The sequence below is a fragment of the Chiloscyllium plagiosum genome, chromosome 34 (assembly GCF_004010195.1).
Source record: "Chiloscyllium plagiosum isolate BGI_BamShark_2017 chromosome 34, ASM401019v2, whole genome shotgun sequence".
NCBI classification, from domain to species: Eukaryota; Metazoa; Chordata; class Chondrichthyes; order Orectolobiformes; family Hemiscylliidae; genus Chiloscyllium; species Chiloscyllium plagiosum.
In genome coordinates this window covers 20,020,839-20,046,342 of record NC_057743.1, presented here as the reverse complement: position 1 = coordinate 20,046,342, position 25,504 = coordinate 20,020,839, and the positions used below count along the sequence as shown (strand labels likewise).

Below are 25,504 nucleotides of genomic sequence, written 5' to 3'. Positions count from 1 at the left end.
CGGAGACGTTGGGTTGGGGGGGTTGAATTTTTAGCATTATTCAGAGGTTAATCAAGGAACCATGAGTTGGTGCAAAGAGGTTGACGCAATTCAGAGGAACATCTGCAGCCTTCTGACAGGACTGGATCAAACCCTGGGGCCGGATTTCCCAAAGAGAGGGGGAATTGGACAGCAAGTGGAGTCACGAGCTCTGAATTGGATAGGATTGCTGTGTCAAGGAGTTCTCCCTCTTTTCCTGGTCTCACAAGCCTGCTCTGCCCGGCCCCCCTCTCCCTTCACCCTCTTCTCACAGGGACTGTGAGAAACTTTGAGCCTTGAAAATAGGCTTTCAGTGGGGACAATGTTTGGGAAGTGCTGTTCTGGGGCGCTGAACATTAGCTAGCTGTCCCTGCACCTTCTTCTGGAGGGACTTTGCCTGCTCAGCTGTGGTTTCTGGTTCGGGTTGATGTTCTCAGCGCAGTGCACTGAGGATTTACTCCTGTACCGGTTTGTATTATAGCGATCCTGTACCAGGAGTACAGCAACGTGGCGAGTGACCGGGAAATCCAAAGACAGAAACGGGCTGACACAGTCATCGAGGAAGATGATGCGATCCTGGTCAGCAAATACAGGTCATTGCCAAAGAACTCAAGCTGGTCCCACAGATCCGTCCGAGGGAACGCATTTGCTCTTTGGCAGGACATCCCGGATGTGCGGAGAAGTGGGTTACTGGATCGAATGGGCAATGAGCAACGGAAGCTGCAGGAGGTGCGTGAACCCTCTGTGTTAAACATTGTTTAGGCCTTGTACAGGAACCCAGCAATGGGACACATTTGCCCTGCTGTCCCAAGGTCAATCTCAGCGCCCAGAGAAAGCCTAACCATTCAGCAATATTTCAGTCCCCTTGTTTTTTAACATTATTCATTTCATATCTTATCCAATCTTTTGCATCTCCCTTCCTGTTTCTCTGATTGTGAAACAGCCGCAGTAGAGGGGTATCAACAAGCTGCGAGAAGCTGTCTAGGCCCAGGCCAGGGTCACCTGCTTTCATTCTGCCCAAAGTATTTAGCCTCTCCCTGGCACCTGCCCAGTGCATAGCTGGACTGAAGAACTAGGGGATGATTTGTGCCCCTGTAATCTTGAAACTTATTACATGAACCGCTGGGAAACTAGTGCCGGGTCAAACCTCCAAAACCGCCGCAGAGGAAGGATGTTTATTTCCCATTCCAATCAGCCTGTTCAGGTGATATGTTATGGCACACCTCTGAGCATGTGAGTCTTGAACCTGGGCCTCCTGGCCAAGAGGTAGGGACACTACTACTGCATCACAGACAGGATTTATCTTTAGTGAGCCCAATAATAGCCTTTATTACTGTTAAAAGAATCTGACTTATCCACTAGATTCCCTCAGCCATGATCAAGTTTGATAGCATTTACCATATCTCGTCCTGTTAGAAATTCCTTTGACCAGGAATCTTATTTTAAGGATAAGGGATCAACCTTTTAGGACTGAGATGAGGAGAAATATTTTCATCCAGAGCGTGGCAAGCCTATGGAATTCACTGCCACAGAATGTGGTTGAGGCTGAAACATTGTGTTTTCTAAAAGGAGGCAAATGGAGCTCTTGTGGCTAAAGGGACGAAGGGATATGAGGGGAGGATGGGATTAGGGTATGAGCTTGGTGATCAACCATGATCATATTGAATGGCTTCCTGCTGCTCCTCTCTCCTATGTCTATTGGTTTCAATGAGTTCCCTGTCATTCATCTAAACTCCAGTGAATATAGTCCTAACTGGTCTAGTCTCTCTTCATACATCATTGAAACCTATATCCTCAGAGCATTAACTTGGATTGCCCAGTCGTCAGGCTGGGAATCCCTTTAGATTCAGACTATCCTCCTCTGCTGTTACTGACAACACTGTCCCCAGCTGATTCCTGCTAAGGGATATTCTCGTCCATTTTACAATCCAACTCATGTGCGTTCTTCCAGCGTTGTTCTGCCTTTTGCCCGGGTGCTTGTGACCCTGGATTGAGTTTGAGTTGCTGTGTAAATGTGTGTCGACATTCTACCTCAGCTGCATCTCTGTGTCCAACAGGCTAAATTTGAACTGGTCACTTCGGAAGGCTCTTACCTTCGGAGTCTCACCATTGCCGTCGAACATTTCAATAACTCCAGGGAGCTCCAGGGATGTCTCAACATTCAGGAAAAACAATGGCTATTCTCTAAACTGCCTGATGTCAAAGAAGTCAGTGAAAAGTAAGTCTTGCAGCGATCATTGAAAAGAACTTGACCAATTTGACCATCTCCATAGATAATAGGATTAAGATCAGGAACAGCCTATTCCTCTAATAACACAGTTACTAAAATCTTTTCTGCACGTGGAACTGAGCCATAGAAACCAGAAGGAGGCACTGCAACTGACAGGAGAAGGGAGAGAAACAAGTCAGCCAGTGTTTCTATTAGGAGGGAACGGATTATGTTCGACTGTGATGCTGTTTGGAACCAAATAGCTTGCTGATGTTCAACACCTCGCTTTTGGAATTGAGTGGGTTCCAAATGAAGCTGCTCATTGAATCCTGTGCCAATCCATTTCCAGGTGCAAGGAGACCCCTGCAGGAGTTGAGCTGAACTGAGTGATCCAGTCAGCTTTCAGAGGGCAATTGAGAATCAATCACATTGCTTTAGTCATGTGTGGTGTAAAGATTTCCTCCCACAAAGGGCATTAGTGAGCCATTCTGATATAAAACAAAATCAGTGCTAATTCCATAGCTTTATATTCCAAATTTGTTTAATTCCATCAGCTGCCTGGTTGGATTGGAATCCATTTACCCCAATCATCAACCTGAGTGTTTGGCATAGCTAGCCCAGTGACCTTAACCGTGTCTGATAATAATCTCCTGCAGTCAGTTAAATGCAACAGCTTTAACTAAAACTGTACAAGGCACTAGTCTGTACACAGAATACAGTAAACAGTTTTGGACTTTCCTTATCTAAGGAAAGATCTACTGTCATTGGAGGGAGTCCAGAGCTGATTGACTAGGCTGATATTGGATGTGGAGAGACTCTCTTCTGAGGAGAGGTTGAGTAAAGTGGGCCTGTAGTCATTGGAATATAGAAGAATGAGAAGCCATCTTCTTGAACCACTCAAGATTTGACATCATAGATACGGAAAGGTTGTTTCACCTTGTAGGAGAGTCTAGGACCAGAGGGCATCATCCCAGGGTTTAAGACAGAGATCAAGGGGGATTTCTTCTCTCAGAGTGTTGTGAATCTGTGGGATTCTTTCTCACAGAGGGCCGTTGAGGCTCAGACATTAAGGATATTCAAGGCTGAAACAGATTTTTAATCAGGAAGCGAATCAAAGGTTATGGGGAAGGCAGGGAAGCAGAGTTGAGGATTATCAGATCACCCACGATCTCACGGATTCAATGGACCGAATGGCCTACTCTGTTCCTACATTTTATGTTGTATGGTACTATTGCAGCCAGAAATAATCCAGAGTAGTTTTGCCTGTAATATTTCCCTCTCTGTTTATAGACTGAAGCTGATGTGCCGAGTTGACTATAAAAAATTAATTTAGATAAATTATGTTGACCACACATTTGATGAAAGCTCTCATCAGCACTTGAAATAAGTACTTGCAACAAAATGTTCTATGTGATGTGTTTATTGTATCAGCTCAGTGAGTCTGGTGGGCAATTAGATGAATATTATCAGTGGAGGAGTGGATGATATGGGAATGCAGATACCTCAAGCTTCCTAATATTGCAGCTGAGGCAGAAGAATGGTATGTAGCCGCTGGATAAAGTGCCAGACACCAGGGTGCTGTGTGCTGCCATCTCAGTGCAGAGCAGTCTGCATCCTGTCTGTGATTCAGGGAGAGCCAAGACTTACAGAGAATATCCCAAACTGCCTTACTGAGGCACCTATGGAAGCGATTGTGAATTCTTGTCTGACCACCCCCAGGCCATTGCAGACCAACCCCAGTATCAGTTCATCCAATCAAAAAAATGGGAACGAGAGGTGAATCCTCTCTTAACAGATAATTGGGTGTGGATTAACTTACTGAAGGAGAGCAATGATGTCAGCAGTTTAACAAGGGACTATATTTGCTGTTTCTCGAGACAGATAGATTTAAAGGTGAGACTGAGAATATGGGGATGTAGATCTGAAGGAAATGGAAAAGAAGGTGGACGTGTGGGATCAGAGGTTGAGAACTGGTGGGGGTTGGCCATACTTTTTGAGTCTCATGCCACGTTTCTATAGATACTTATGTTCCATATATCTCTTGGTTGTCACTCCCTTTGTAAATATAGTTATTGTTAGCTGTTCTGTTCCTTGTTGGTAACTAGGGGCCTGGCTCTGTCTTGTCTACTCTGTTGTTCTCAGGTTCCTGCAGGAGCTGGAAGAGAGGCTGGAGAAGGACATCTTGAACTTTGATGTGTGTGACATTGTGTTGGCTCACTGCCCCGCCTTCAGGAGAGTGTATGTGCCTTACGTGACCAACCAGGCTTATCAGGAACAGACCTACCAGCGGCTGCTGTACGTGCAAACGTTTTTTTCATGCAACAAGAGAGCAGATGAGTCTTCGGTTATGCATGATACACTTGCACAAAGTAATGGGAGGTTGGGACGGCTCAGTGATTCAATGCCCCACCAGTTGTGACCCTGAAAGGAGAAACCAGGAGGAACCAAGTATAATCTCCTGTCTGCACTATTGTCTTAGTGGCCCAGGGCAAGAAGGGGGAAAATCATTGAGCATCCCTGGTCTTAAACACAGTCCACCGAGTCCACCTGCAAAGTGGACACATGGTTTGAAGTCTTGCTTTAAAAGAAGCAAAACTAACATTTGAATAGAGCTTCTCATAAGTAATAGATGCGCAAAAGGGCTTTACAGTCACTGCACCACTTTTTGAAGTGTGTTCATTGTTGAAATGTATAAACCCCAGCAGCCAACATACACACAGCCAGCTCCTACAGGCTGAAATGTGCTTTGACCGGATAATATCATTTTATCTGATCTTGACTGGGCCAGGATGCAGGGGAGAGCAGATCTGTTCTTCAGAGTAGTGCCCTGGGATCTTTTATAACTTTTAAACCAGTAGAGCATGCCTCGGTTTAACGTCTCATCTAAATTCCGACACCCCTGGCAGTGGACTGGAGTGTCCAAACATGGCCTGGAAAGGGGCTTGAACTGAGAACCCCGTGACTCAGAATCCAAGTGTGATTTGCACTGGGCTCTCGATAACACACAGACACAGCCAGGAAATGTAGTAACTGAATTATTCTCTGGATCACCTCTGCAGGCAGGAGAATTCCAGGTTTTCCAGTGTGTTGGCCAAGCTGGAGGAGGATCAGATTTGCCAACGACTGCCCCTCACCTCATTTCTAATCCTGCCTTTCCAAAGGATAATGAGGCTGAAGATGCTGGTGGAGGTAAAATGCCAATATTATAAATCTTCATAACAGAAAAGATGAAATACAATAAAATACTAAGCTGTAAACCATAGAATCTTTTGGCCCACTGTAATTGTGCTGACTCTTTGAAACAGCAATCCCAAGACAAGTTCAATGTTTTCTTCACAGTCCTGTAAATCTCTCCTCTAATGTACATATTTAATTCCCTTTTGCAAGTTCATTTTGAATCTAACCACTGCCCTTTCGTGTAGCCCATTCTAAACTGTAACAACTCATTGTGTACATTTAAGTTCAGCTCATCCTCACATAAGTTCTCTCATTGTTTTGAACATCTCTATTAAATTTCCCCTTTCATTCTGTGCTCCAAAGTAAACAGATCTCGCTCCTTTTGTCTCTTGGATTAACTGAACGATGAACCCTCTGTGTTACAGAATATATTGAAACGGACCAAACAGGGCTCCCAGGAGGAGGAGACAGCCACAAAGGCCTTCGACAAACTCAAAAAGGTGAAAGGCTCTGAATTTAAACCTGAAGTAGACACAGAACAGGAAGTAGAGAGTTGGAGAGTACATTGAAACCCGGGTGAGATCCAGGCCAGGCTTGCTACAACGGTAAAAAGCATTGGTGAGACTGCACCTGGAGTACTGTGCACAGTTTAGGACACTATACTTATGAATGGGTACCCATTGGAAGCAGGTCAAAGAAGGCTCAGTGGATTGATTCATGGTTAAAGGCACTGTCTTTTGAAAGTTGAATGAGTTGGCCCTGAGTCATTGAAGATGAGAAGAATGAGTGGTGACCTCACTGAAACATGTAGAATTCTGAGGGGCCTTGACAGGGTAGATGCTGACAGGCCATTTCCCTAGAATTAAGAAACACAGTTTCAAATATTGGATCTTCCATGTAAGATGGAGAAAGGCCTTCTCTTAGAGGGTCATCAGTCTTTGGAATTCTCTTCTCCAGAAAATGTTGGGGCTGCGTTATTGAACACGTGTGAAATTAGTGAACCCAGACAGGTTTTGACGTTAATGGTTGCCACTAGCTTGATTTTTTTCAAATTTCCACCTTCCTTTTATTGAATTCACCATCTTCTGTGGTGGGATTTGAACCATGTCCTCAGAACATTAACCTGGGGTTCTAGATTGCTAGTGCGGTGACATTACTACCTCTCCATCCGCGTGCAGATATCGAGGAGTTCAAGCTGCCTGATGTTATCAAGAAGGGGTTGAAAATTCAGGCCAGGATTGGATGAGGATGAATTCAATCTTTGTGCAATCTGGAACCTATACATTTAATCATAGTTCAAGCCAACGAAGAATAGGGCAAGTGTACTGACTGTAACTTCTTTCTCTATCAGCTCACACAGGAGTGTAATTCTAGTGTACAGTCAATGAAGAGGACAGAGGAACTCATTCACCTGAACAATAAAATCCATTTTGAAAGTAAGGTAAGCTGCTGTGTACAAAGGACACTGATTCTGGTTCAAGTCAGAGATGCCTTTGGTTTGTTTGGATAGAGTCAAATTCCAGTGTTTGTTTCCTTGATATGTTACTGTAGAAAGCCGAACTGTGTTTGTGACTAGGCACATATATAAAGATATTTTTTATGAATAAAGTGTATTTTTGAAATAAAAAACACTTCCGTTGCAAGAGGGGCTCAGACCGATTTGGATAAGGTTGTCTGAGCGATCTGTAATCAGAGACAGGAGGGTGAGATTGCGAGTGAAGCAGGCATGACGATCGAGATGTTAGACAGGGAGAATGCTCAGCTCTTAGAGTTGTCCAATCGATTCAACTTTCTTGCAGTAACCTTGTGGATGGACAGGGTGGGTGCAGTGAGGATAAGTTGAGAGGACCATGTTACAGGACGCGGTGTGTATGTGTGTGTGTGCGATAGTACAGACTGGTATAGTCAGGAGAGAGCAACAGTTCTCTGGAGCAGGGGTCCACACAACAGTGTTGCCTGCCCAGTGTCAGAATGTAGGACATCTGTTGTAAGTGGATAAGGAACTCGCAGTCAGAGGGGAAGGATCCAATTGTTATGGTGCACGTAGGGTCTATGACACAGGTAAGATTGGAAGCAGGTGCTGGCTTAGAAAGTATGAGCAGATAATAGCTGAATTAAAATGCAAAACCTCAATAAAAAATGAAAGAACTGCAGATGCTGTAAATCAGTAACAAAAGCAGAAATTGCTAGAAAAGCTCGGCAGGTCCGGCAGCATCTGTGGAGAGAAATTAGAGTTAACGTTTCAGCTCTGAGCTTTTCCATCAACTTCTGTTTTTGTTGCAGAACCTTAATCTCTGGATTCTTATCTCACCCACAAGCAAATTGGTGTCAGGTAAATAATATCAGCGGGCCAGATGTGGGGCTCAAGGATTGTTGCAGGTCAAATTGATTTTGATTCACAGGCATTGGCACCAAAGGGAGTGGTATCAGTGAGACATTTTTCACCTGAATTATGCTGGGCCAGTATCCTGGAAAGTAGTGTTACCAGGCTGGTAGAGACAGCTTTCATTAAATAGTGGGGGCCAGGAATCAAGTCAAAGAAGATGTGATAAATTCAATGAAAGACAGCAAAGTAGCCATAAGGGAATTGATCACCTGAGCGTGGCAGGAAGGGACAAACCATACAAACTCAACAGTGAGCAAACAGATTGCAAAAATAATGACAACATGGAATGGAAGTCACTGTATTTGAATGCACACAGCTTTGGCAAAAGGATAGATGAATTGACAACACAAATGTAAATAAACAAGTGGGATCTTAAAGACATTATGGGAGTCTATCTGTCTGCAAGGTGACTGAGATTGGGAACTAATTGTTCAAAGGTGTGCCACATTTAGGAAGATGAGGCAAGAAGGAAATGGAGGTGAGGGAGCATTGTTAATAAAGGACTAGGTCAGTGTATTGGTGGGAGAGGAGCTTACTGGGAAGATCAGGTTTCTTGGAATTTAGAAACTGCAAGGGGCAGGAAACATTGATAGAGATTGCTTCCAGGCCACCAAACAACAGTGGTAATGTAGAATATGGTGTAAATCAGGAAATCAGAGGAGTATGTAACACAGGTAGTAATGATGATGCACTTAACCTATATATAAACTGGATAAATCTTGTAAACACATTTTCTGTGGAGGAAAAATTCCTGGAATGTATACGAGATGGTTTTCTAGAAACAGTGTGTTGAACCAGCTAGAGATTGAGCAATTTTGGGTCTAGTGTTGTGCAATGATAAGCTGCTGGATAACAATATTGTTGTAATGGAAGAGTGATCATTTTACATTAAATTTGGAAGTGACATGGTTCAATCTAAAATTAAGATGTTAAATTTAAACAAGAGAAACTGTGGAAGTAGGAGAGATAAAATTGGTCATAGGGAATTGGAAAATTACATTAAAAGATACAATGATAGACAGAGAATAGTTAGCAATTAAAGAATTAATATACATTTACAATAAATTGACATTACTTTAAGGTTCAAAAACCAAATAGGATAAGTGATCGATATTAGCTAACAAGTTAAACTTTGTATTCAATCAAAGGGAATAGCTATAAAGTTGTCAAAAATATAGTTAAACTGAAGATTTGCAATAAGTACTGTGTATACTTTTAGGAAGGATGTTATTCAATTGGAAAGGATGCAAAAAAGATTTACAAAGATGTTACCAAGATTGGAAGGTTTGAGTTAATTGGAGAGTCTGAATACACTGGGACTTCTTTCTGTGGAGCATAGGAGATTGAGGCGTGACCTTATAGGGGTTTATAAACTCATGAGGGGCATGGTTAATGTAAGTAGCCTAGGTCTTTTCCCCAGGGTAGGACAGTCCAAAACTGGAGGGTATAGGTTTAAGGTGAGAGGGGAAAGATATAAAAGAGATCTGAGGGGCACCTCTTCCACACAGAGGGTGGTGCATGAATGGAATGAAGTGCAAGAGGAGGTGGTGCTGGCTGGTACAGTTGCAGCATTTAGAGTGATAGAGCTGTACAGCACAGAAACAAACTCTTCATCCAACTCGTCCATGCTGACCAGATATCCTAACCTAATCTAGTCCCATTTGCCAGCATTTGGCCCATATTGCTCTAAACCCTTCCTATTCATATATACATCCAGATGCATTTTAAATGCTGTAATTGTATCAGCCTCCACCACTTCCTCTTGCACTTCATTCCATACACGCACCATCCTCTCTGTGAAAAGTTGTCCCTTTGGTTCCTTGTAAATCTTAAACCTTAAATCTCACCTTAAACCTATTCCCTCTAGTTTTAGACTCCGCTACCCTGGGCAAAAGATCTTGGCTATTCACCCTAACCATGCGCCTCATGATTTTATAAACTTCGAAGGTCACCCCTCAGCTTCTGATGCTCCAGGGAACAAAGCCCCAGCCCATTCAGCCTCTCTCTACAGCTCAAACCCTCCAACCCTGGCCACGTCCTTGTAAATCTTTTCCAAACCCTTTCAAATTTCACAACATCCTTCCTATAGGAGGGAGACCAGAATTGAATGCAGTATTCCAAAAGTGGCCTAACCAATGTTCTGTAAAGCCGCAACATGACATCCCAACTGCTATACTCAATGCACCAACTGATAAAGGCAATTGTCTCAAACGCCTTCTTCATTAACCTGTCTACCTGCGACTCCACTTGCAAGGAGCTATGAACCTGCACTCCAAGGTCTCTTTGTTCAGAAACACTCCCCAGGACCTTACCATTAAGTGTGTAAGTCCTGCCCTAATTTGCTTTCCCAAAATGCAGCACCTTACATTTATCTAAAGTAAATTCCATCTGCCACTCCTCAGCCCACCAGGGCAACTGATCAAGACCCTGAAGACATTTGGATAGGGGTGTGTATAGGAAAGGTTTAGAGGAATGTGGGCATGCTGGATGACTATCCTGGCATGGATTGAGAATTGGTTAATGGACAGAAAGCAGAGTAGGAATAAACAGGTTGGCAGATTGTAAACAGTGGGATATCAGAAGAATCTGTGCTTACGCCTCAGCTATTCACAACCTATATCAATGCTTTGGATGTGGAGCCAAAATGTTAATATTTACAAGTTTGCTGATAACACAAAACCTGGCGTGAATGTGAATTGTGAGGAGATGCAAAGAGCTTTTGCGAGGATTTTGACAGGCTGAGCTAGTGGCAACAATATTGTGGATAGAATAAAGTTTGGAAAAATAGGAAGTTGTCCCCATTAGCAGGAAGAATAAAAATTGAAAGTATTTTTTTTAACAGTGAGAAACTGGGAAGTGTTGATGTCCAGCAGGACCTGGGAGGCCTTCTATATAGGTTAGTATTCCCATAATGTTGGAAAGCAATTAGATAATCCCTTGGAGTGGTGGCCTTTATTATAAGTGGATTTGAGTACAGCAGTGAAGTTGCCTTGCTGCTATTGTATAGAACCTTGCCTAGACTTCACTTATATATTGTGTACAGTTTTGGTGTCCTTACCTAAGGAAAGATATACTTTCCATAGACAGTGTGCAATAAATGTCTCTCAGACTGACCCCTGGATTGTCCTCTTTAGGGAAACCAGGTCAATATTGTCTAGAACTTAGAAGGGGATCTCATTGAAACATCTGAAATTCTTACAGAACTTGACAGGGTAGATAAGGGAGAATTATGTCCTCTGACTGGAAAAGGTACAATGGCAGAATTAGGGATAAGCCATTTCAGACTGTGGTGAGGAGGAATTTCTTCACTCAGTGGGTGGTGAATCTTTGAAATTCTCGAGCCCAGGCAGCAATGGACCTTCACACCGTGAGTATTTGCAAGACAGAGGTCAAAATGTTTCTGGATATTAAGGATAATAAAGGATATAGGGACACTCCAGGAGAATGGGAATTGAGGTGGAAGATCAGCCTTGATATTATGAGTGGTAGAGTGAGCTTGAGGGACCAAATGGCCTACTCCTGTGTTCCTTTGTGCTGTGGTTCCCCACTGTAGCCATGCTATTTGGGGAGTGCTCACAGGGAGACTGAGAATAATCAGGTTCCACTCCCCATGCCAGGTGAGAGAGGGGAGGCTGAGTTGTTGCTCAAGGGGCTGCCAGGGGCCAGACCCAAGGGAAGTCACAAGAAGAGGAACTCCAAGTGCATGTCCATGTGCTTGTTCACCGCTGGTGCTGAGGCACAGCCTGTCAGCTGAGCTGTGAGAGACACTAACATTGAGCACTCCGAGTACCTAATGGGGAGATGAATGATGCCGAGTGAAACCTGCTCCTGAAATGCAGCTCAACTTCAGAAGATGGCCCTCTGCTCCCCAGACTTCCATCTGATACCAGTCAATTTAACCAGACTAAAGCAGGCTGGTTAGCTCAGTTGGCAGGTTGGTTGGTTTGTGATGCAGCCTGGTGCCAACAGAGTAAGTTTAATTAGGAAGTCACCTTGCCTTCTTGGGACTGCTCCTCACCATCACTTATGTCTCTCTCTCTCTAATGAGAGAACAGTCCTCTGGGACCATGGTGACTTTACCTTTACTATAAGTGATGATGCAGAAGGGCTCAGAGATTTGAACCAGTCTCCTCTCATATGCTGAGTCAGTGAGAGCTCCTAAAGTAAGAATTATACCCCTATTCCAATAGGCTGCCCAGCCAACCTTTCTGAGTGAGCTGCTAATTTTGGGAGTGAATTAAGGGGTGGTTTTAGTTGTTGGTAGAGCATCTGCTAACATGGCATTGAAATTGCTGAGCTGTTTGCAGCCTTACAACTGAATGATAGAGAAAAATCCAGCTCATCAGTTTTGAGTTGATTCAGACTCAGGTTCCCAAAGTGAAAAGAAAAATATCCTGCCCACTGCACATTTCCTGGAAAATTTCTCATTTCCGACAAACTCGCTGTCATTTTGGGGAGCAGAGCGAAAAATGATTTTACTTCCACTTTGTGGATGAACCCAGTGGATGGCAGGAAATGGTTAAGGATCTTATTCACAGCTTTCAGTCATGAATTTCTGAGTTTGGCGTTCTCTCTCTTTGCAGATTTTCCCACTGATCTCTCAGTCCCGCTGGCTGGTGAAGCATGGGGAACTGACTGAAGTGGATTCCCAGGTCAACAACACCACGGGGTCGAAGTTCAAGCTCTCCACGAGGCCCATTTACCTGCATCTCTTCAATGACTGCCTCCTGCTTTCCCGAAAAAAGGAGTAAGTTTGCCCTCCATCATCAGACACTCCCGTTTGGTAATAACCACAGCTGCCTCTTCTGTCCTGACCTCCTCCTTGACTTTTCTCTTTCCCATTGTTTTTGAACCGTCCCCCTCCTCTTTGCTTCAGGTCATTAACGAACATTGATTCATTCTAACCTGACAGGAGGCAGTTCTCACTTGACGTCACCAGATGGCAGCACACATTTTAAAATCTAAATGGTTTTCGAGAATGGAAGAGATGATGTTACAGAAGACGAATCGAGCAGCGAGGGTTTTGCCAAAGAAAGTAATGACATGAGGAAGAATTTTTAAATAAAAAAACACAACAAGGGGGTTAGAATCTGGAATGTCAACCCTCTGAGAGAGTATGGAGGCAGGTCCACACTCAGACACACACTCGCACACCTACCATCCCCACTCGCACAACCATGAGCAGGCATGTATTGCTGAGGCTACATTAGGCTCTGGTCAGACCACATTTGGAATATTGTGAGCAGTGTTGGGCCCTGTATCTCAGGAAGGATGCGCTGGCATTGGAGAGGGGCCAGAGGAGGTTTACAAGGGGATGAAAGGCTTGTTATATGAGGAGCAGTTGAAGACTCTGGGTCTGTACTCGATGGAGTTTAGAAGGATGAAGGGGGACGTCATTGAAACTTACAGAATATGGAGAGGCCTAGATAGAGTGGAGATGGCAAAGATGGAGAGACTAGGACTCGACAGCATAGCCTCAGAGTGAAGGGACAATCTTTTAGAACTGAGATGAGGAGGAATTTCCTCAGCCAGGTGGTGGTGACACTGTGGAGCTCATCGCTACAGAAGGCTGTGGAGGACAAGTCATTGAGTGTATTTAAGTCAGAAATAGATGGGTTGTTGATTGGGAAGGTGATCAAGAGTTACAGGGAGAAGGCAGGAGAACGGGGTTGAGAAACAGATCAGCCATGATTGAATGGCAGAGCAGACTCGATGGGCTGAATGGCCTAATTCTGCTCCTATATTTTATAGTGTACGAGTGGACACAGCACGCGCCCACACTCACACAAGCCACACACAGACTCAGTAACACACACACACGCAAATACATTCAGGCCACCAAAACTGACAAAGAAAAGGAATTTACAGGTCTGTGCCTTCAACACAGACTGTGTTGTTGGGAACACTGCTCATCCTGATCCAAAATCTGTCAATGCTACTCCACCCCCCCGGTTTCTCTACAGACCCTTCAGTGTTGAAAGTTCATATCGGACTCAAAATATGAACTCTGCTTTCACTCCACAAATGCTGCCAGACCTGATGAGTTTCTTCAGAAATTCTGTGTTTGATTTAGACCTCCAGCATTTGCAATATTATATCCTTTTCTTGGTGGCTCAGTTTTTTCAGAAGACAGCGTTGCATGGGTCTGACACATGTCTGCCACGTCCCAGTGTCCTGAGCAGTTCCTCTTTACACCCCTTTTGAAGGAATGGTAAACAATTAAACATCCCTGTTAAAGAGATGCATCCATGTTATTGTTATAAAGACCACAAACATCAAAGCCACTCAATAAAATGCCAGGGCAGCAAAGCAATATTCTAAAAATATTGTCAGAAACTGCATCCCACAAAGTTGCAGATCCGAGTGGGGGCACCTTCAATCCTCCCCCACTTCAGCATGTGTAGTGCCACATTCCGGGGTTCTGCAGAACACCCATTGAATCCCAGGATACACATGTACTTATCTCAGTCATGTACTGTTGGACACTCACTCACTGCATCAGGGACATGAGGAGCCGGAGAGATCCTGAATTCCAACAGAGAAAGCTAAAAATCACACAACACCAGGTTATAGTCCAACAGGTTTATTTGGAAACACTAGCTTTCGGAGCGTCGCTTCTTCATCAGATAGTTAATGGAGTGGCTATTTTAATCTGTTTTGTTCAAAAAGCTTTGTCCAGCCCAGTTCAACACCAGCACCTCCCCAACAAAGAAAACCAGAGAGAACAAAAATAGCTGAAGCAAAACAAGGGCTGCCAGTGCTGATTTGTATAAAAGTACTCTTGACAGCTGGATTGAAATCAAGTCCTTGAGTAATACACAGACCCACCACAGTCACGAACTGAACATCAGGAATTGAAATTATTTGCAGAGGTTAAAGGAGGTTGAGTGTATTTACTGGAAAAGAGAGGTTGCAAGGTCACTTAATTGAAATTTTCCAGAGTTAGAACTTCAGGGAATTGACCAAGTTAGTTCGGGAACAACATTTTCAGTAAGACGGGGTTTAAATCCCAGCAGAGGAGTAGGAAAGGAGAAGAAATGGAATTTTATTGTCAGAAGTTAGGAGAAAAGGACATCAAAATGGCCGGTATAAATTAGTGTTATCTAATTGTATTGTTAAGGATTAAAAATTGGAGTTAAGTCATTAAGTATTGAACATACATAAAGGAGAACTGCAATCAGCAGCAAATTTTAATTTAATAAGTTGTTTTGATGGTTCTGGTTTTGATAGCAGTAACAAGGATGCATCCCTTTAATGGGGATGTTTCATTGTTTATCATTCCTTCAAAAGAGATATAAAGAAGAACTGTTCAGGACACTGGATCTATTGGACATGAGGTAAAAATAATGACTGCAGATGCTGGAAACCAGATTCTGGATTAGTGGTGCTGGAAGAGCACAGCAGTTCAGGCAGCATCCAAGGAGCTTCGAAATTGACTTTTCGGGCTGAAGGGCTTTTGCCCGAAACGTCGATTCGAAGCTTCTTGGATGCTGCCTGACCTATTGGACATGAGGCTGACCCATGTAACACTGTCTTCTGAGAGAAAAAAAAATAACCATCAAGAAAAGGATATAATACTACAAATGCTGGAGGTCTAAAACAAACAAAGACAATTCCTGGAGAAACTCAGCAGGTCTGGCAGCATTTGTGAAGAGAGAAGCAGAGACACTTTGAGTCAGATATGACTTTTCAAAACTGAAGGGTCTGGAGAATTGATGGCTTGTATTCTGTAGAGAAAATGGGGGTTGGAGTGGCAAGTGGGGAAGATGTCGCACAGCGCAGGAAATGCTAATAACAGTAGAGAAGAGTTAGAGATGCAGGTTAAATGTTAATGGTGGGTGTTATAGCAGAAAATAGATTAGTTCTACTTTGAACAAACCCATGCAAGCAAGTTTCCATGTGACGGATGGGATGGATGGAAGGAAGGTGCGTAATCAAAGTGGAGGAGAGTGTTCATGCTCTGAAGTGGTCCATGTTGAGTCCTGAAGGCTGTAAAGTGTTGAAGTGGATGATGAAGTGCAGTTCTTCCAGTTTGTGTTGGGATTGACTGGAACACTGCAGCAGGTCTAGGACAGGAATATTAACATGGGAGCAAGATGTATGGGCTGAGGTTAGAAATGGGAAAGAAGAGGTCACCCTGTTGGGAGTTTTCTATAGGCCTCCAAATAGTTCGAGATGTAGAAAGGATAGCTATGATAATTCTGAATAGGAGCAAGAATAACAGGGTAGTTATTATGGGGTCTTTAACTTTCCAAATATTGACTGGAAATGCTATAGTTCGAGTACTTCAGATTGGTCAGTTTTTGTCCAATGTGTGGCAGATGGTTTCCTGACACAGTATGTAGACAAGTCAACAAGGGGCGAGGCCACATTGGATCTGGCAATGGGTAATGAACCTGGCCAAGTGTTAGATTTGGAGGTTGGTGAGCACTTTGATGATAGTGACCACAATTCTTTAGATTAGATTAGATCTATGGTAGGCTATTGCATAACATACAGAGGCATGGGATTGAGGTAATTTAGCAGTTTGGATTAGAAATTGGCTAGCTGAAAGAAGACAGAGGATGGTGGTTGGTGGGAAATGTTCATCCTAGAGTTCAGTTACTAGTGGCATACCGCAAGGATCTGTTTTGGGGTCACTGCTGTTTGTCATTTTTATAACTGACCTGGATGAGGGCATAGAAGGATGGGTTAGTAAATTTGTGGATGACACTAAGGTTGGTGAAGTTGTGGATAATGCTGAATGATGTTGCAGGTTACAGAGGAATGTAGATAACCTGCAGAGCTGGGCTGAGAGGTGACAAATGGAGTTTAATGTAGAAAAGTGTGAGGTGATTCACTTTGGAAGGACTAACAGGAATAAGGAGTACTGGTAAGCTTCTTGGTAGTGTAGATGAGCAGAGAGAGCTCAGTGTCCATGTACGTAGATCCCTGAAAGTTGCCTCTCAGGTTGATAAAGTTGTTAAGAAGGCACGCTGTGTGTTAGCTTCTCTTGGTAGAAGGATTGAGTTTCAGAGCCATGAGATTGCATTGCAGCTGTACAAAGCTCTGATGCGGAGTATTGCATACAGTTCTGGTCACTACATTATAGGAAGGATGCAGAAGCTTTGGAAAGGATGAAAAGGAGATTTACTAGAATGTTGCCTGGTATGGAGGCAAGGTCTTATGAGGAAAGGCTGAGAGAGTTGAGGCTGTTTTTATTAGAGAGAACGTTGGGAGGCGACTTAATTGAGACATATAAGATAATCAGAGGGTTAGATTGGTTGGACAGTGAGAGCCTTTTTACTTGAATGATGATGGCTAGCACGAGGGGACATAGCCTTAAATTGAGAGGTGATAGATATAGGACAGATATCAGGGGTAGTTTCTTTACTCAGCGTAGTAGGGGCGTGGAATGGTCTGCCTGCAACAGTAGTAGACTCACCGACGTTAAGGACATTTAAATAGTCATTGGATAAATATATGGATGAAATTGGAATACTGTAGGATAGATAGGCTTCAGATTGATTCCACAGGTCAGCGCAACATCGAAGGCTGAAGGGCCTGTACTGCGCTGTAATGTTTTATGTTCTAGATGGCAACTGACTGCCAGGTCGGGTACATTCCTACAGACAGGGTGTCCCACAAAGTTATCCCTTACGCAGTGTTTGGTGGGAGTGATAGAAGAGGGAAACAGGCCCCTGCAGAATGCTGACGGGATAAGATTTGTTTGTTGGTGTCCTGCTGAAAGTGGCAGAAATGGCAGATGATGATCCTTTGAATGCGGAGGCTAGGGGATGAAAAGTGAAGTCAAGGGCAGCCCTGTCAGTGTTCTGAGGGGGACAAGAAAAGGTGAGTCCGGGAGTACAGGGAGTAGGTCGGACACGGCTGAGGGCTTTGTCACCCACAGAGGGTGTGGAATCAGAACAAACATGAAGGAGAGGAAGAAACGGGGGAACAGAATGGAGTCCATGTTGGAAGCAGGTTGTGAGGTAGTGTAGTCGAGATGACTGTGGGGGTCGATGGGTGTGTGATGAATATTGCTGGACCAAAAATGAAAATTTCCTCAGAAATGGAAACAGGGAAGTTGAGGAATAGAAAACAATAAGAGTCACAGGGGGATGAGGTGAAGGTGAGAGAAGGATCGAACTTAGGAGCACAATATCTGAGGAGGAATTTTGAACAACAAAGAGTCGGAATGTTTCTTGTTTCAGTCATTTTGGGCCCCCTCTTCCAAAACTTTGTTCACTAGTACTTCACTGACTACATCATGTCCTGCTCTTGTCTGGAATGGAGAAAAACAACTAATTTGTGCTCCACCGTCCTCGAATGGTGGAGAGGGTCATTTTAATGATCTTGGCAACTTAAATAGATGAGTATATTATGGCTGCTGACTGAAACTTTGTCTCCCTCAGTACAGGGAAATTCGCTGTCTTTGTACATGCCAAGAGCCAGGAGCTGAGGGCGAAGGACCTAAACATGAAGGTGCACGGGATCCCAGGCCACGTCTTCCACTTGCAGCTCCTGGAGAAGGGTCACGTGAAGCAGCAGATCTTGTTGCGAGCCCGCACTGAGTGAGTAAGCCAGTACTGGGGCGAGATAGCAGTAACGGCCATTGCAGAGTGATTCCAGCACTGAATCGATGTTGGTATGGGCCCTGGGAGCACAGACTCCTAATTAAACTGCCCTTTTAATCCATTCATTTCCCAAACAGGGCACCTTTTCTATCAAGGTGAATAAAAAGACATGACACCAAAGTCAAAAAGTGTCGTGCTGGAAAAGCACAGTCGGTCAGGCAGCATCCAAGGAGCAGGACAGTCAATGTTTTGAGCACAAGCTCTTCATCAAGAATATGTTCCTGATGAAAAGCTTATGCTTGAATTGTCGACTCTCCTGCTCCTCAGATGCTGCCTGACCTGCTGTGCTTTTCCAGCATGACATTTTTTGACTTAGATCTCCAGCATCTGCAATGTTCGCTTTCTCCTAGATGACACCACCAAAGTAAAACAAACTAAAAGCACCGCAGATGCCGACAGCTTGCAACAAAAGCAGAAAATTGCTGGTGAAACTCAGCAGATCTGCAGAGAGAAAGCAGAGTTCATGTTTCAAGTCTGGTAACTGCTAGTTCTGACGAAGGGTCACTGGACCCAAAACATTAACTCTGTTTTTCTTCACTGCCGCTGCCAGACCTGTTGAGTTTCTCCAGCAATTTCAGTTTTTGCTTATGAACTGATGTAGATCCAGTCGACCAGCTTGCTCATGATCAATAACCAACCAGCCATAATTTGTTCCAGTATCTGACAAATCCGCTGGGACCCAGAGAATGATTCCCGTTTTACTGTTACATTTTTCTTAACTCACTGAAACCTTCAGACCTGTAGCATGTTTGAGCCCCTGTCCAAATTCACTGCACAACCACAGTGACAAGGCAAAGACTCTCACTGGGTTCACACCTGGATGGGAGGGACAGTGTGATAAAACTAAATTATTTCTCCAGAGCTTGGCGAATACATACGTTAGCAGAAAAACACTCAGGGATGGAGACCCAGATGTGAAAATGCAGCTGCTGGCTCCTGGGGAAAAGTATCAGAGGCCAGTCAGTGCCATCCAGCCAGAGATTGAGACCTGAATTAACAAGGTGGCCTTCAGTGAGTTAGATTTTGGGAGCATGGGCTGAGAGTTTAAGCAAGTTATCAGCTCGTAAATCTAGCTCCTGAGTCCTCTCATGGTCCCAGTTGATTTTTACGCCCAGTTTCTATTTTTACACACTTTTTTTTGGGAATGGGAATGGATGATCTCCCCAGGGCGTATCTAGCTCTGACCTGGCACAGAAGACTTGGCTGAGGATCCGGTGAGATTTGGGCAAGGCATATGCCCAGTAAACCAGCAGGTGGCACCAAACTCCAAACATCCATAACAGAAACAGAAATTGCTGGGAAAACTCAGCAGGTCTGGCAGAATTAACTGAAGAAGTTCTGAAAAAGGGTCACTGGACCCTAAACATTAACTCTGCTTTCTCCCTATTGATGCTGCCAGACCTTGCTGAGTTTTCCCAGCGATTTCTGCTTCTATTTCTGATTTCCAGTATCTGCAGTTCTTTGTTTTACCTAAAGTCTGTTGCAGGAGAAGGAAAATTAAAGTTCAGGATATAACCCCTTTGTTTGAATTAACTGGGGAAGGCAGCACAACTTCGGTCTCAAAGAGAAAACTTTAAAAAGACTTACTAACTTGCAAATTACTGCATAGAAAACTGTTCTAACCCCATGACAAAACATCTCACCGGGGCAAAAGGAATTGTGTGAGTATTTAATGGGGTAAAGTGAAGAGAAAAAAAATGACAGGTCTGAAATGGAAAGAGATGATAATAGACAATAGACAATAGGTGCAGGAGTAGGCCATTCTGCCCTTCGAGCCTGCACCACCATTCATTATGATCACGGCTGATCATCCTCAATCAGTATCCTGTTCCTGCCTTATCTCCATAACCCTTGATTCCACTATCCTTGAGAGCTCTATCCAACTCTTTCTTAAACGAATCCAGAGACTGGGCCTCCACTGCCTTCTGGGGCAGAGCATTCCACACACCCACCACTCTCTGATGATGGGAGGGGGGGTTGATAATTTTGTCAGCTCCACAAGAGGAAAACCAAACAGCATCATCAGTTCAGATATAAAAACATAAATTGCATGAAAAACAGTAGGTCCGGCAGCATCTGTGTAGAGAAAGCACAATGAGTGTTTCAGAGTCACTGGATCCTGCCAGAGCTGCTGAGTATTTCCAGCAATTTCTGTTTTTGTCTCTGGTTTCCAGCATCCACAATTTGTGGGTTCTTTTTCCCCTTTAATTCAGATGCTTCCCTCCTGTCAGATCCAACCTTCCAACTTGGCACCGCCCTCATGACCTGTCCCACCTGTCCATCTTCCTTCCCACCTATCCGCTCCACCCTCCTCTCTGACCTATCACCATCACCCCCACCTCCACCCACCTATCACATTCTCTGCTACCTTCCCCCCCCCAGCCCCACTCCCCCTCCCATTTATCTCTCCACCCCCTCAGCTCACGAGCCTCACTCCTAATGAAGGGCTCTTACCCGAAATGTCGATTTTCCTGATCCTCGGATGCTTCCTGACCTGCTGTGCTTTTCCAGCACCGCACTCTCGACTCTGATGTCCAGTAAACCTGACAGGTCAATTAAAATTAACATTGCCTTGGAAACCACATTGCATCATCAGCAGCATCTCATGCTGTGGGGTCCAGGAAGGATACAGCTTGGGTCAGAAGTTTGAAAGTTAATAGTCAGAACAGAGCGCAGCAAAGAAGCCAGCGGAATATTTTTATTTACTATATTAGACCTACTGAGAACAGTGTTTGAGACCAAAGTGGGAATGGGAGAGTTCAAGGGGCAGGGTTCAGCAAAGTCGAAGTGTATACACTGAGGAACCAGGTCTCCTGATTGAGGGTGGAGATGGTGCATATCGGATTGGTGGGGGTGAGTGCACAGTTGTTATTTTCCAAGCAGCGTCTGAGGCTTTGGACAACTGCGTGGGAAAAGGTTAATAGAGAAATGGCGCTGACCTACCTGGAGATGAATAAGCTGCAAGCTGGAGGGGTGGACACTAGAATTAAGGTATACAGCAGTCAGAGACTGTAAAAATGTACCCAATCCTGCTCACATACAGACCCATGTACCCAATCCTGCTCACATACAGACCCATGTACCCAATCCGGCTCACATATAGACCCATGTACCCAATCCGGCTCACATACAGACCCATGTACCCAATCCTGTTCACATACAGACCCATGTACCCAATCCTGCTCACATATAGACCCATGTACCCAATCCTGCTCACTTACAAAATCCATTGTATTTTTCTCACCTCTACTTGCAGGAGTGAGAAGCAGCGTTGGATAACGGCCATGCTCCTCGCAGACAAAGGGATCGACACAGAATATGTCGGACTGGAGAAGGATGGTGAGATTCATGCACAGTGCACACAGGATGGTGTTTTTGAGCTTGCACCAAATAGTAGATGCCATGTTGGCTCCTTGTCGGTGTTGAAATATCCATTGTACACTGCTAGTGTTTAATGCAAGGGAAGTCGTGGCTGGTGAGAGTGCCTGTCCTTGGCTGAGGTTACTTACTGGAAGCTCAATTGCAATAACAACTTGCACTTATATAGCATCTTCAACATAATAAAAAGAAAACGTTTCGTCTTAAAACAAGTGGTTTAATTAACCCTGAACTTTCCTGTTCTGTTGGGTAATCTAGGGACTGAATCAGCCTATAGATGCACACATTACACAATTAACATCAGATGGTCTTACATTCCTAACCCCCCTTTAACGTAGGCAAAATCTCTGAAGATGCTCCAAAGAAATGAGGAAAACCGATATTGGGAAAATTCCCAATTGGGTTCACTCGTGCCTCTGAGTCAGATCTTCCATGGTGCAGGTTCCATTCCTGAGACTTGGGCACAATGTTCAGGCCGATGCTGCAGTGTGGCACTAAGGGAGTGCTGTCCTGCTACAGGCACCTTTCAGGTGAGATGTTAAACCGAGGCCCCCAGCACTATCAAGGCTGGAAACAAAACACGGGAGTTCTTCATGGTGGCTGGCCAACATTTGCCTGTCAACCAACATAACCAGAACAGATCATCTGATCATTTACCGATTCCGGTGCTTGGGATCTTGCTGTACACAGGTCAGCTGCCATCTTTCTGACATGATAGTAGAGGCAACTACAATAGTACTTTATTACCAGTAGTGCAAAGTGGAGCATCCTGAGGTCATCGAGGAGAAAGTGAGGACTGCAGATGCTGGAGATCAGAGCTGAAAATGTGTTGCTGGAAAAGCGCAGGTCAGGCAGCATCCAAGGAGCAGGAGAATTGACGTTTAGGGCATGAGCTGAAGAAGGGCTCATGCCCGAAACGTCGATTCTCCTGCTCCTTGGATGCTGCCTGACCTGCTGCACTTTTCCAGCAACACATTTTCATCCTGAGGTCATGCAAGGTGCTATATAAATGCAACATTTTTGTTGTGGCATAGGATTGATGACTGTGGCTGATTCTCTCCCCCATTAAACTGAATAGCATGTGGCTTTGTGTTACATTTCAGCTGTTGCCATATATAGGCCACACAGACCGGGATACTAACGTTTTACCTTTCAACCCAGACATTCCTCAGGTCCAGTGCATCAAGACGTACAAAGCCCAGGAAGCAGATGAGCTGGCACTGGAGAAGGCCGATGTCCTTGAGGTGAAAACAAGAACCAAAGACGGTGAGAGAAACCGCACTCTCCTCACGGGTCAGAGCATGTCTAGGGAATGCAGGAAACATGAGCGCTGGAATAGGTGGCCATTCAGTCCCTCGGGAATACTCCTACATTCAGTACAGATCCTGGCTGACCTGTAGCTCTATTGTCTCCTCTTTACTCACCCTTTGATACCTTCACCAACCAACAGTTTACCTCAGTCTTGAATACTCCAACTCACCTTTCAGGAGGGAGGTTCCAAATTTCCTTTACTCTTTGAGAGGAAGTGCTTCCAGATTCTGTCTGCTCAGAAAAAAAAGTAATTAATATTAAACTAATAAATAAAAAATGAGGAAATAATCTCTATGTACCCAATTCTTCTAACATTTTAAATGCCTCAAATCACCCCTCAGTTGCTAAAATATAAGAGAATTCAATACAAAGTTATGAGACAGCTTAATGCTCGAGAATTTTAATTCCTGAAAATTTCTGTGGCCCCTGAGCTCTGAGAGCAGTGGAGGACATTAGAGGGTGAGAAAGGTGGGTGAGAGATTGAGCAGATTGTGGTGGGAGCTGCGGAGTTTTTAAAAAGTAAACAGCGGCTCCTTTTACACTGCATTTTCCAGCAAAGTTGCCAGGCTCTGGTGATCCCCCCAGTTAGATTTAAAAGGGGTCTCCCAGCTCTCAGCTGCCCACCCATCGGGAAACCTGGCCATAAACATATCACTTTGTAAGACAGGATCCTGGAAGTGCAAGATTATAGGGAATAGATGCAAGATTTGCCCAGTTGCCCGGTATTCTGCCATTTGACACAATCATAGAATCCCTACAGTGTGGAAACAGGCCCTTCGGCCCAACAAGCCCATACCAACCCTCCAAAGAGTATCCCACTGAAACTTATTCCCCTACCCTATTGCTCTACACATACCCCTGACTAATGCACGTAACCTACACATCCCTGAAAACAATGGGACAATTTAACATGGCCGATTCACCTAAGCTGACATTTTTGGACTGTGGGAGGAAACCGGGGCATCCGGAGGAAACTCACGCAGACACGGGGAGTATGTGCAAACTCCACACACAGACAGTTACTCAAGGCTGGAATCGAACCTGGGGCCCTGGTGCTGTGAGGCTGCAGTGCTAAGCATTGTGCCACTGTGCTGCCCTCAGCTTCAACTCCACTTTCCCACCCACTCCCAGGTCTATAAGAGGAACTGAGGGACCAAAGATCAGTCTAATTCAGGCTTAACCAGAGTCTCCCCATACCCTTCTGGGACAGAGAATTCCAAAGATTCACAACCTTTTGGAAGAGGTTTCTCCTCGTCTCAGTCCTAGAATATTGGCCCCTTTACCTGAGGACCTGCCCCCCAACCCCATCCCATCACCACCTCAAGGAACAGACGAACTGAAATGGTAGAGTCTACATGACACATTGGGTAGGATCAGGCTGTCTTAAACCTTTGCCAATCAGATGCTGTTCCACCCTCCTCACTGGCACTGCTTCCCCAATCTGATTCCAGGCTGGATCGAGGGGATTCGGTTATCGGATGGAGAGAGAGGATGGTTTCCAAAGCAATATGTGGAAGAGATAACAAACCGGAATGCTCGGATACGAAACCTACGGGAAAAGAATCGCATTAAACACGCAACCAGGAAACTCCAGGAAGAATGCCAGTAACAGGAGGCCAGGCTGTGTTGGAGATGCCATGTGGAGCATGGATATCGAACTCATCCCGAATCTTGTGGGGAAACAGCTGACATTGTAGGGCCTGAGCTGTGAAGTCTCTGAGAGACAATTACTGTGCTCCACAGTGAATGACCTTAATTTCTAGTCCATTTGGGTATACTAGTCCATCCTGTGGTATGACACAACTTAGATTGTCCCTTACTCTCCAGCTTTCAAGGAGACACAAACGCTTCTACAGTGGGGGCTCAGAGAACTTTGGGTTCATACTTACAGGGGCTGCATCGGAGTGGTTGCTGCAGTTGCCAAGAATTCACTGCCTAAAAAGGATTAGAAGCCCAGGGTTGGGAGAAACTATGTGAGCGGGGAGTGGGGGTGGAGGGGGAGAGATTAAACAGCAGATGTTATGGGGATGTGCTGCAAAATTTGGATGCAGTTAAACCCTCATTTTTACTGTTGATGTGCCCAGACAGGGTAGACCCAGCATTGATCCATTTCCGACGTATTGGCAACTCGAAATTAAGCAAAAATAGTTATCCTCAGAGTTGAAAGGGAAAGTTGTCTAGCCCGTGATTTGCCCTACGCAGGCTGCCCACTCCTCTCCATTCCCACCCCCCACCACAAGGACTAGGGGGGATGGGGGTTCTATTTCGTTTGGCAGGAGGATAAGGAAACCAAGAGATGGCTAGTGGGTTCTTCACATTTCTGGTCGGTCTGACTGATCTCACCCTCTTGCCTTTGATGATGCTGGGGCTTTTAGTGCACCTCAGTGCCACACCTCTTCAGGTCTGCTG

General features: G+C 44.6%; 1 protein-coding gene across 2 annotated transcripts in view; it reads left to right on the top strand.

Annotated features, from left to right (window-relative positions):
- Window positions 1-25,268, top strand: part of arhgef19 (Rho guanine nucleotide exchange factor (GEF) 19) — an 85,065-nt gene extending 59,797 nt beyond the window's left edge. For both annotated transcript variants that reach the window (XM_043675746.1, XM_043675745.1), the window contains 11 exons: window positions 500-747; window positions 2,076-2,236; window positions 4,370-4,522; window positions 5,287-5,416; window positions 5,830-5,904; window positions 6,756-6,845; window positions 12,374-12,537; window positions 18,185-18,343; window positions 21,663-21,745; window positions 22,946-23,050; window positions 24,547-25,268. In XM_043675746.1, the coding sequence (XP_043531681.1) occupies window positions 500-747; window positions 2,076-2,236; window positions 4,370-4,522; window positions 5,287-5,416; window positions 5,830-5,904; window positions 6,756-6,845; window positions 12,374-12,537; window positions 18,185-18,343; window positions 21,663-21,745; window positions 22,946-23,050; window positions 24,547-24,704 (1,526 nt within the window). In that variant the 3' untranslated portion in view covers window positions 24,705-25,268. The remainder of the gene's footprint in view (window positions 1-499; window positions 748-2,075; window positions 2,237-4,369; window positions 4,523-5,286; window positions 5,417-5,829; window positions 5,905-6,755; window positions 6,846-12,373; window positions 12,538-18,184; window positions 18,344-21,662; window positions 21,746-22,945; window positions 23,051-24,546) is intronic.
- Window positions 25,269-25,504: the final 236 nt, after the last annotated feature.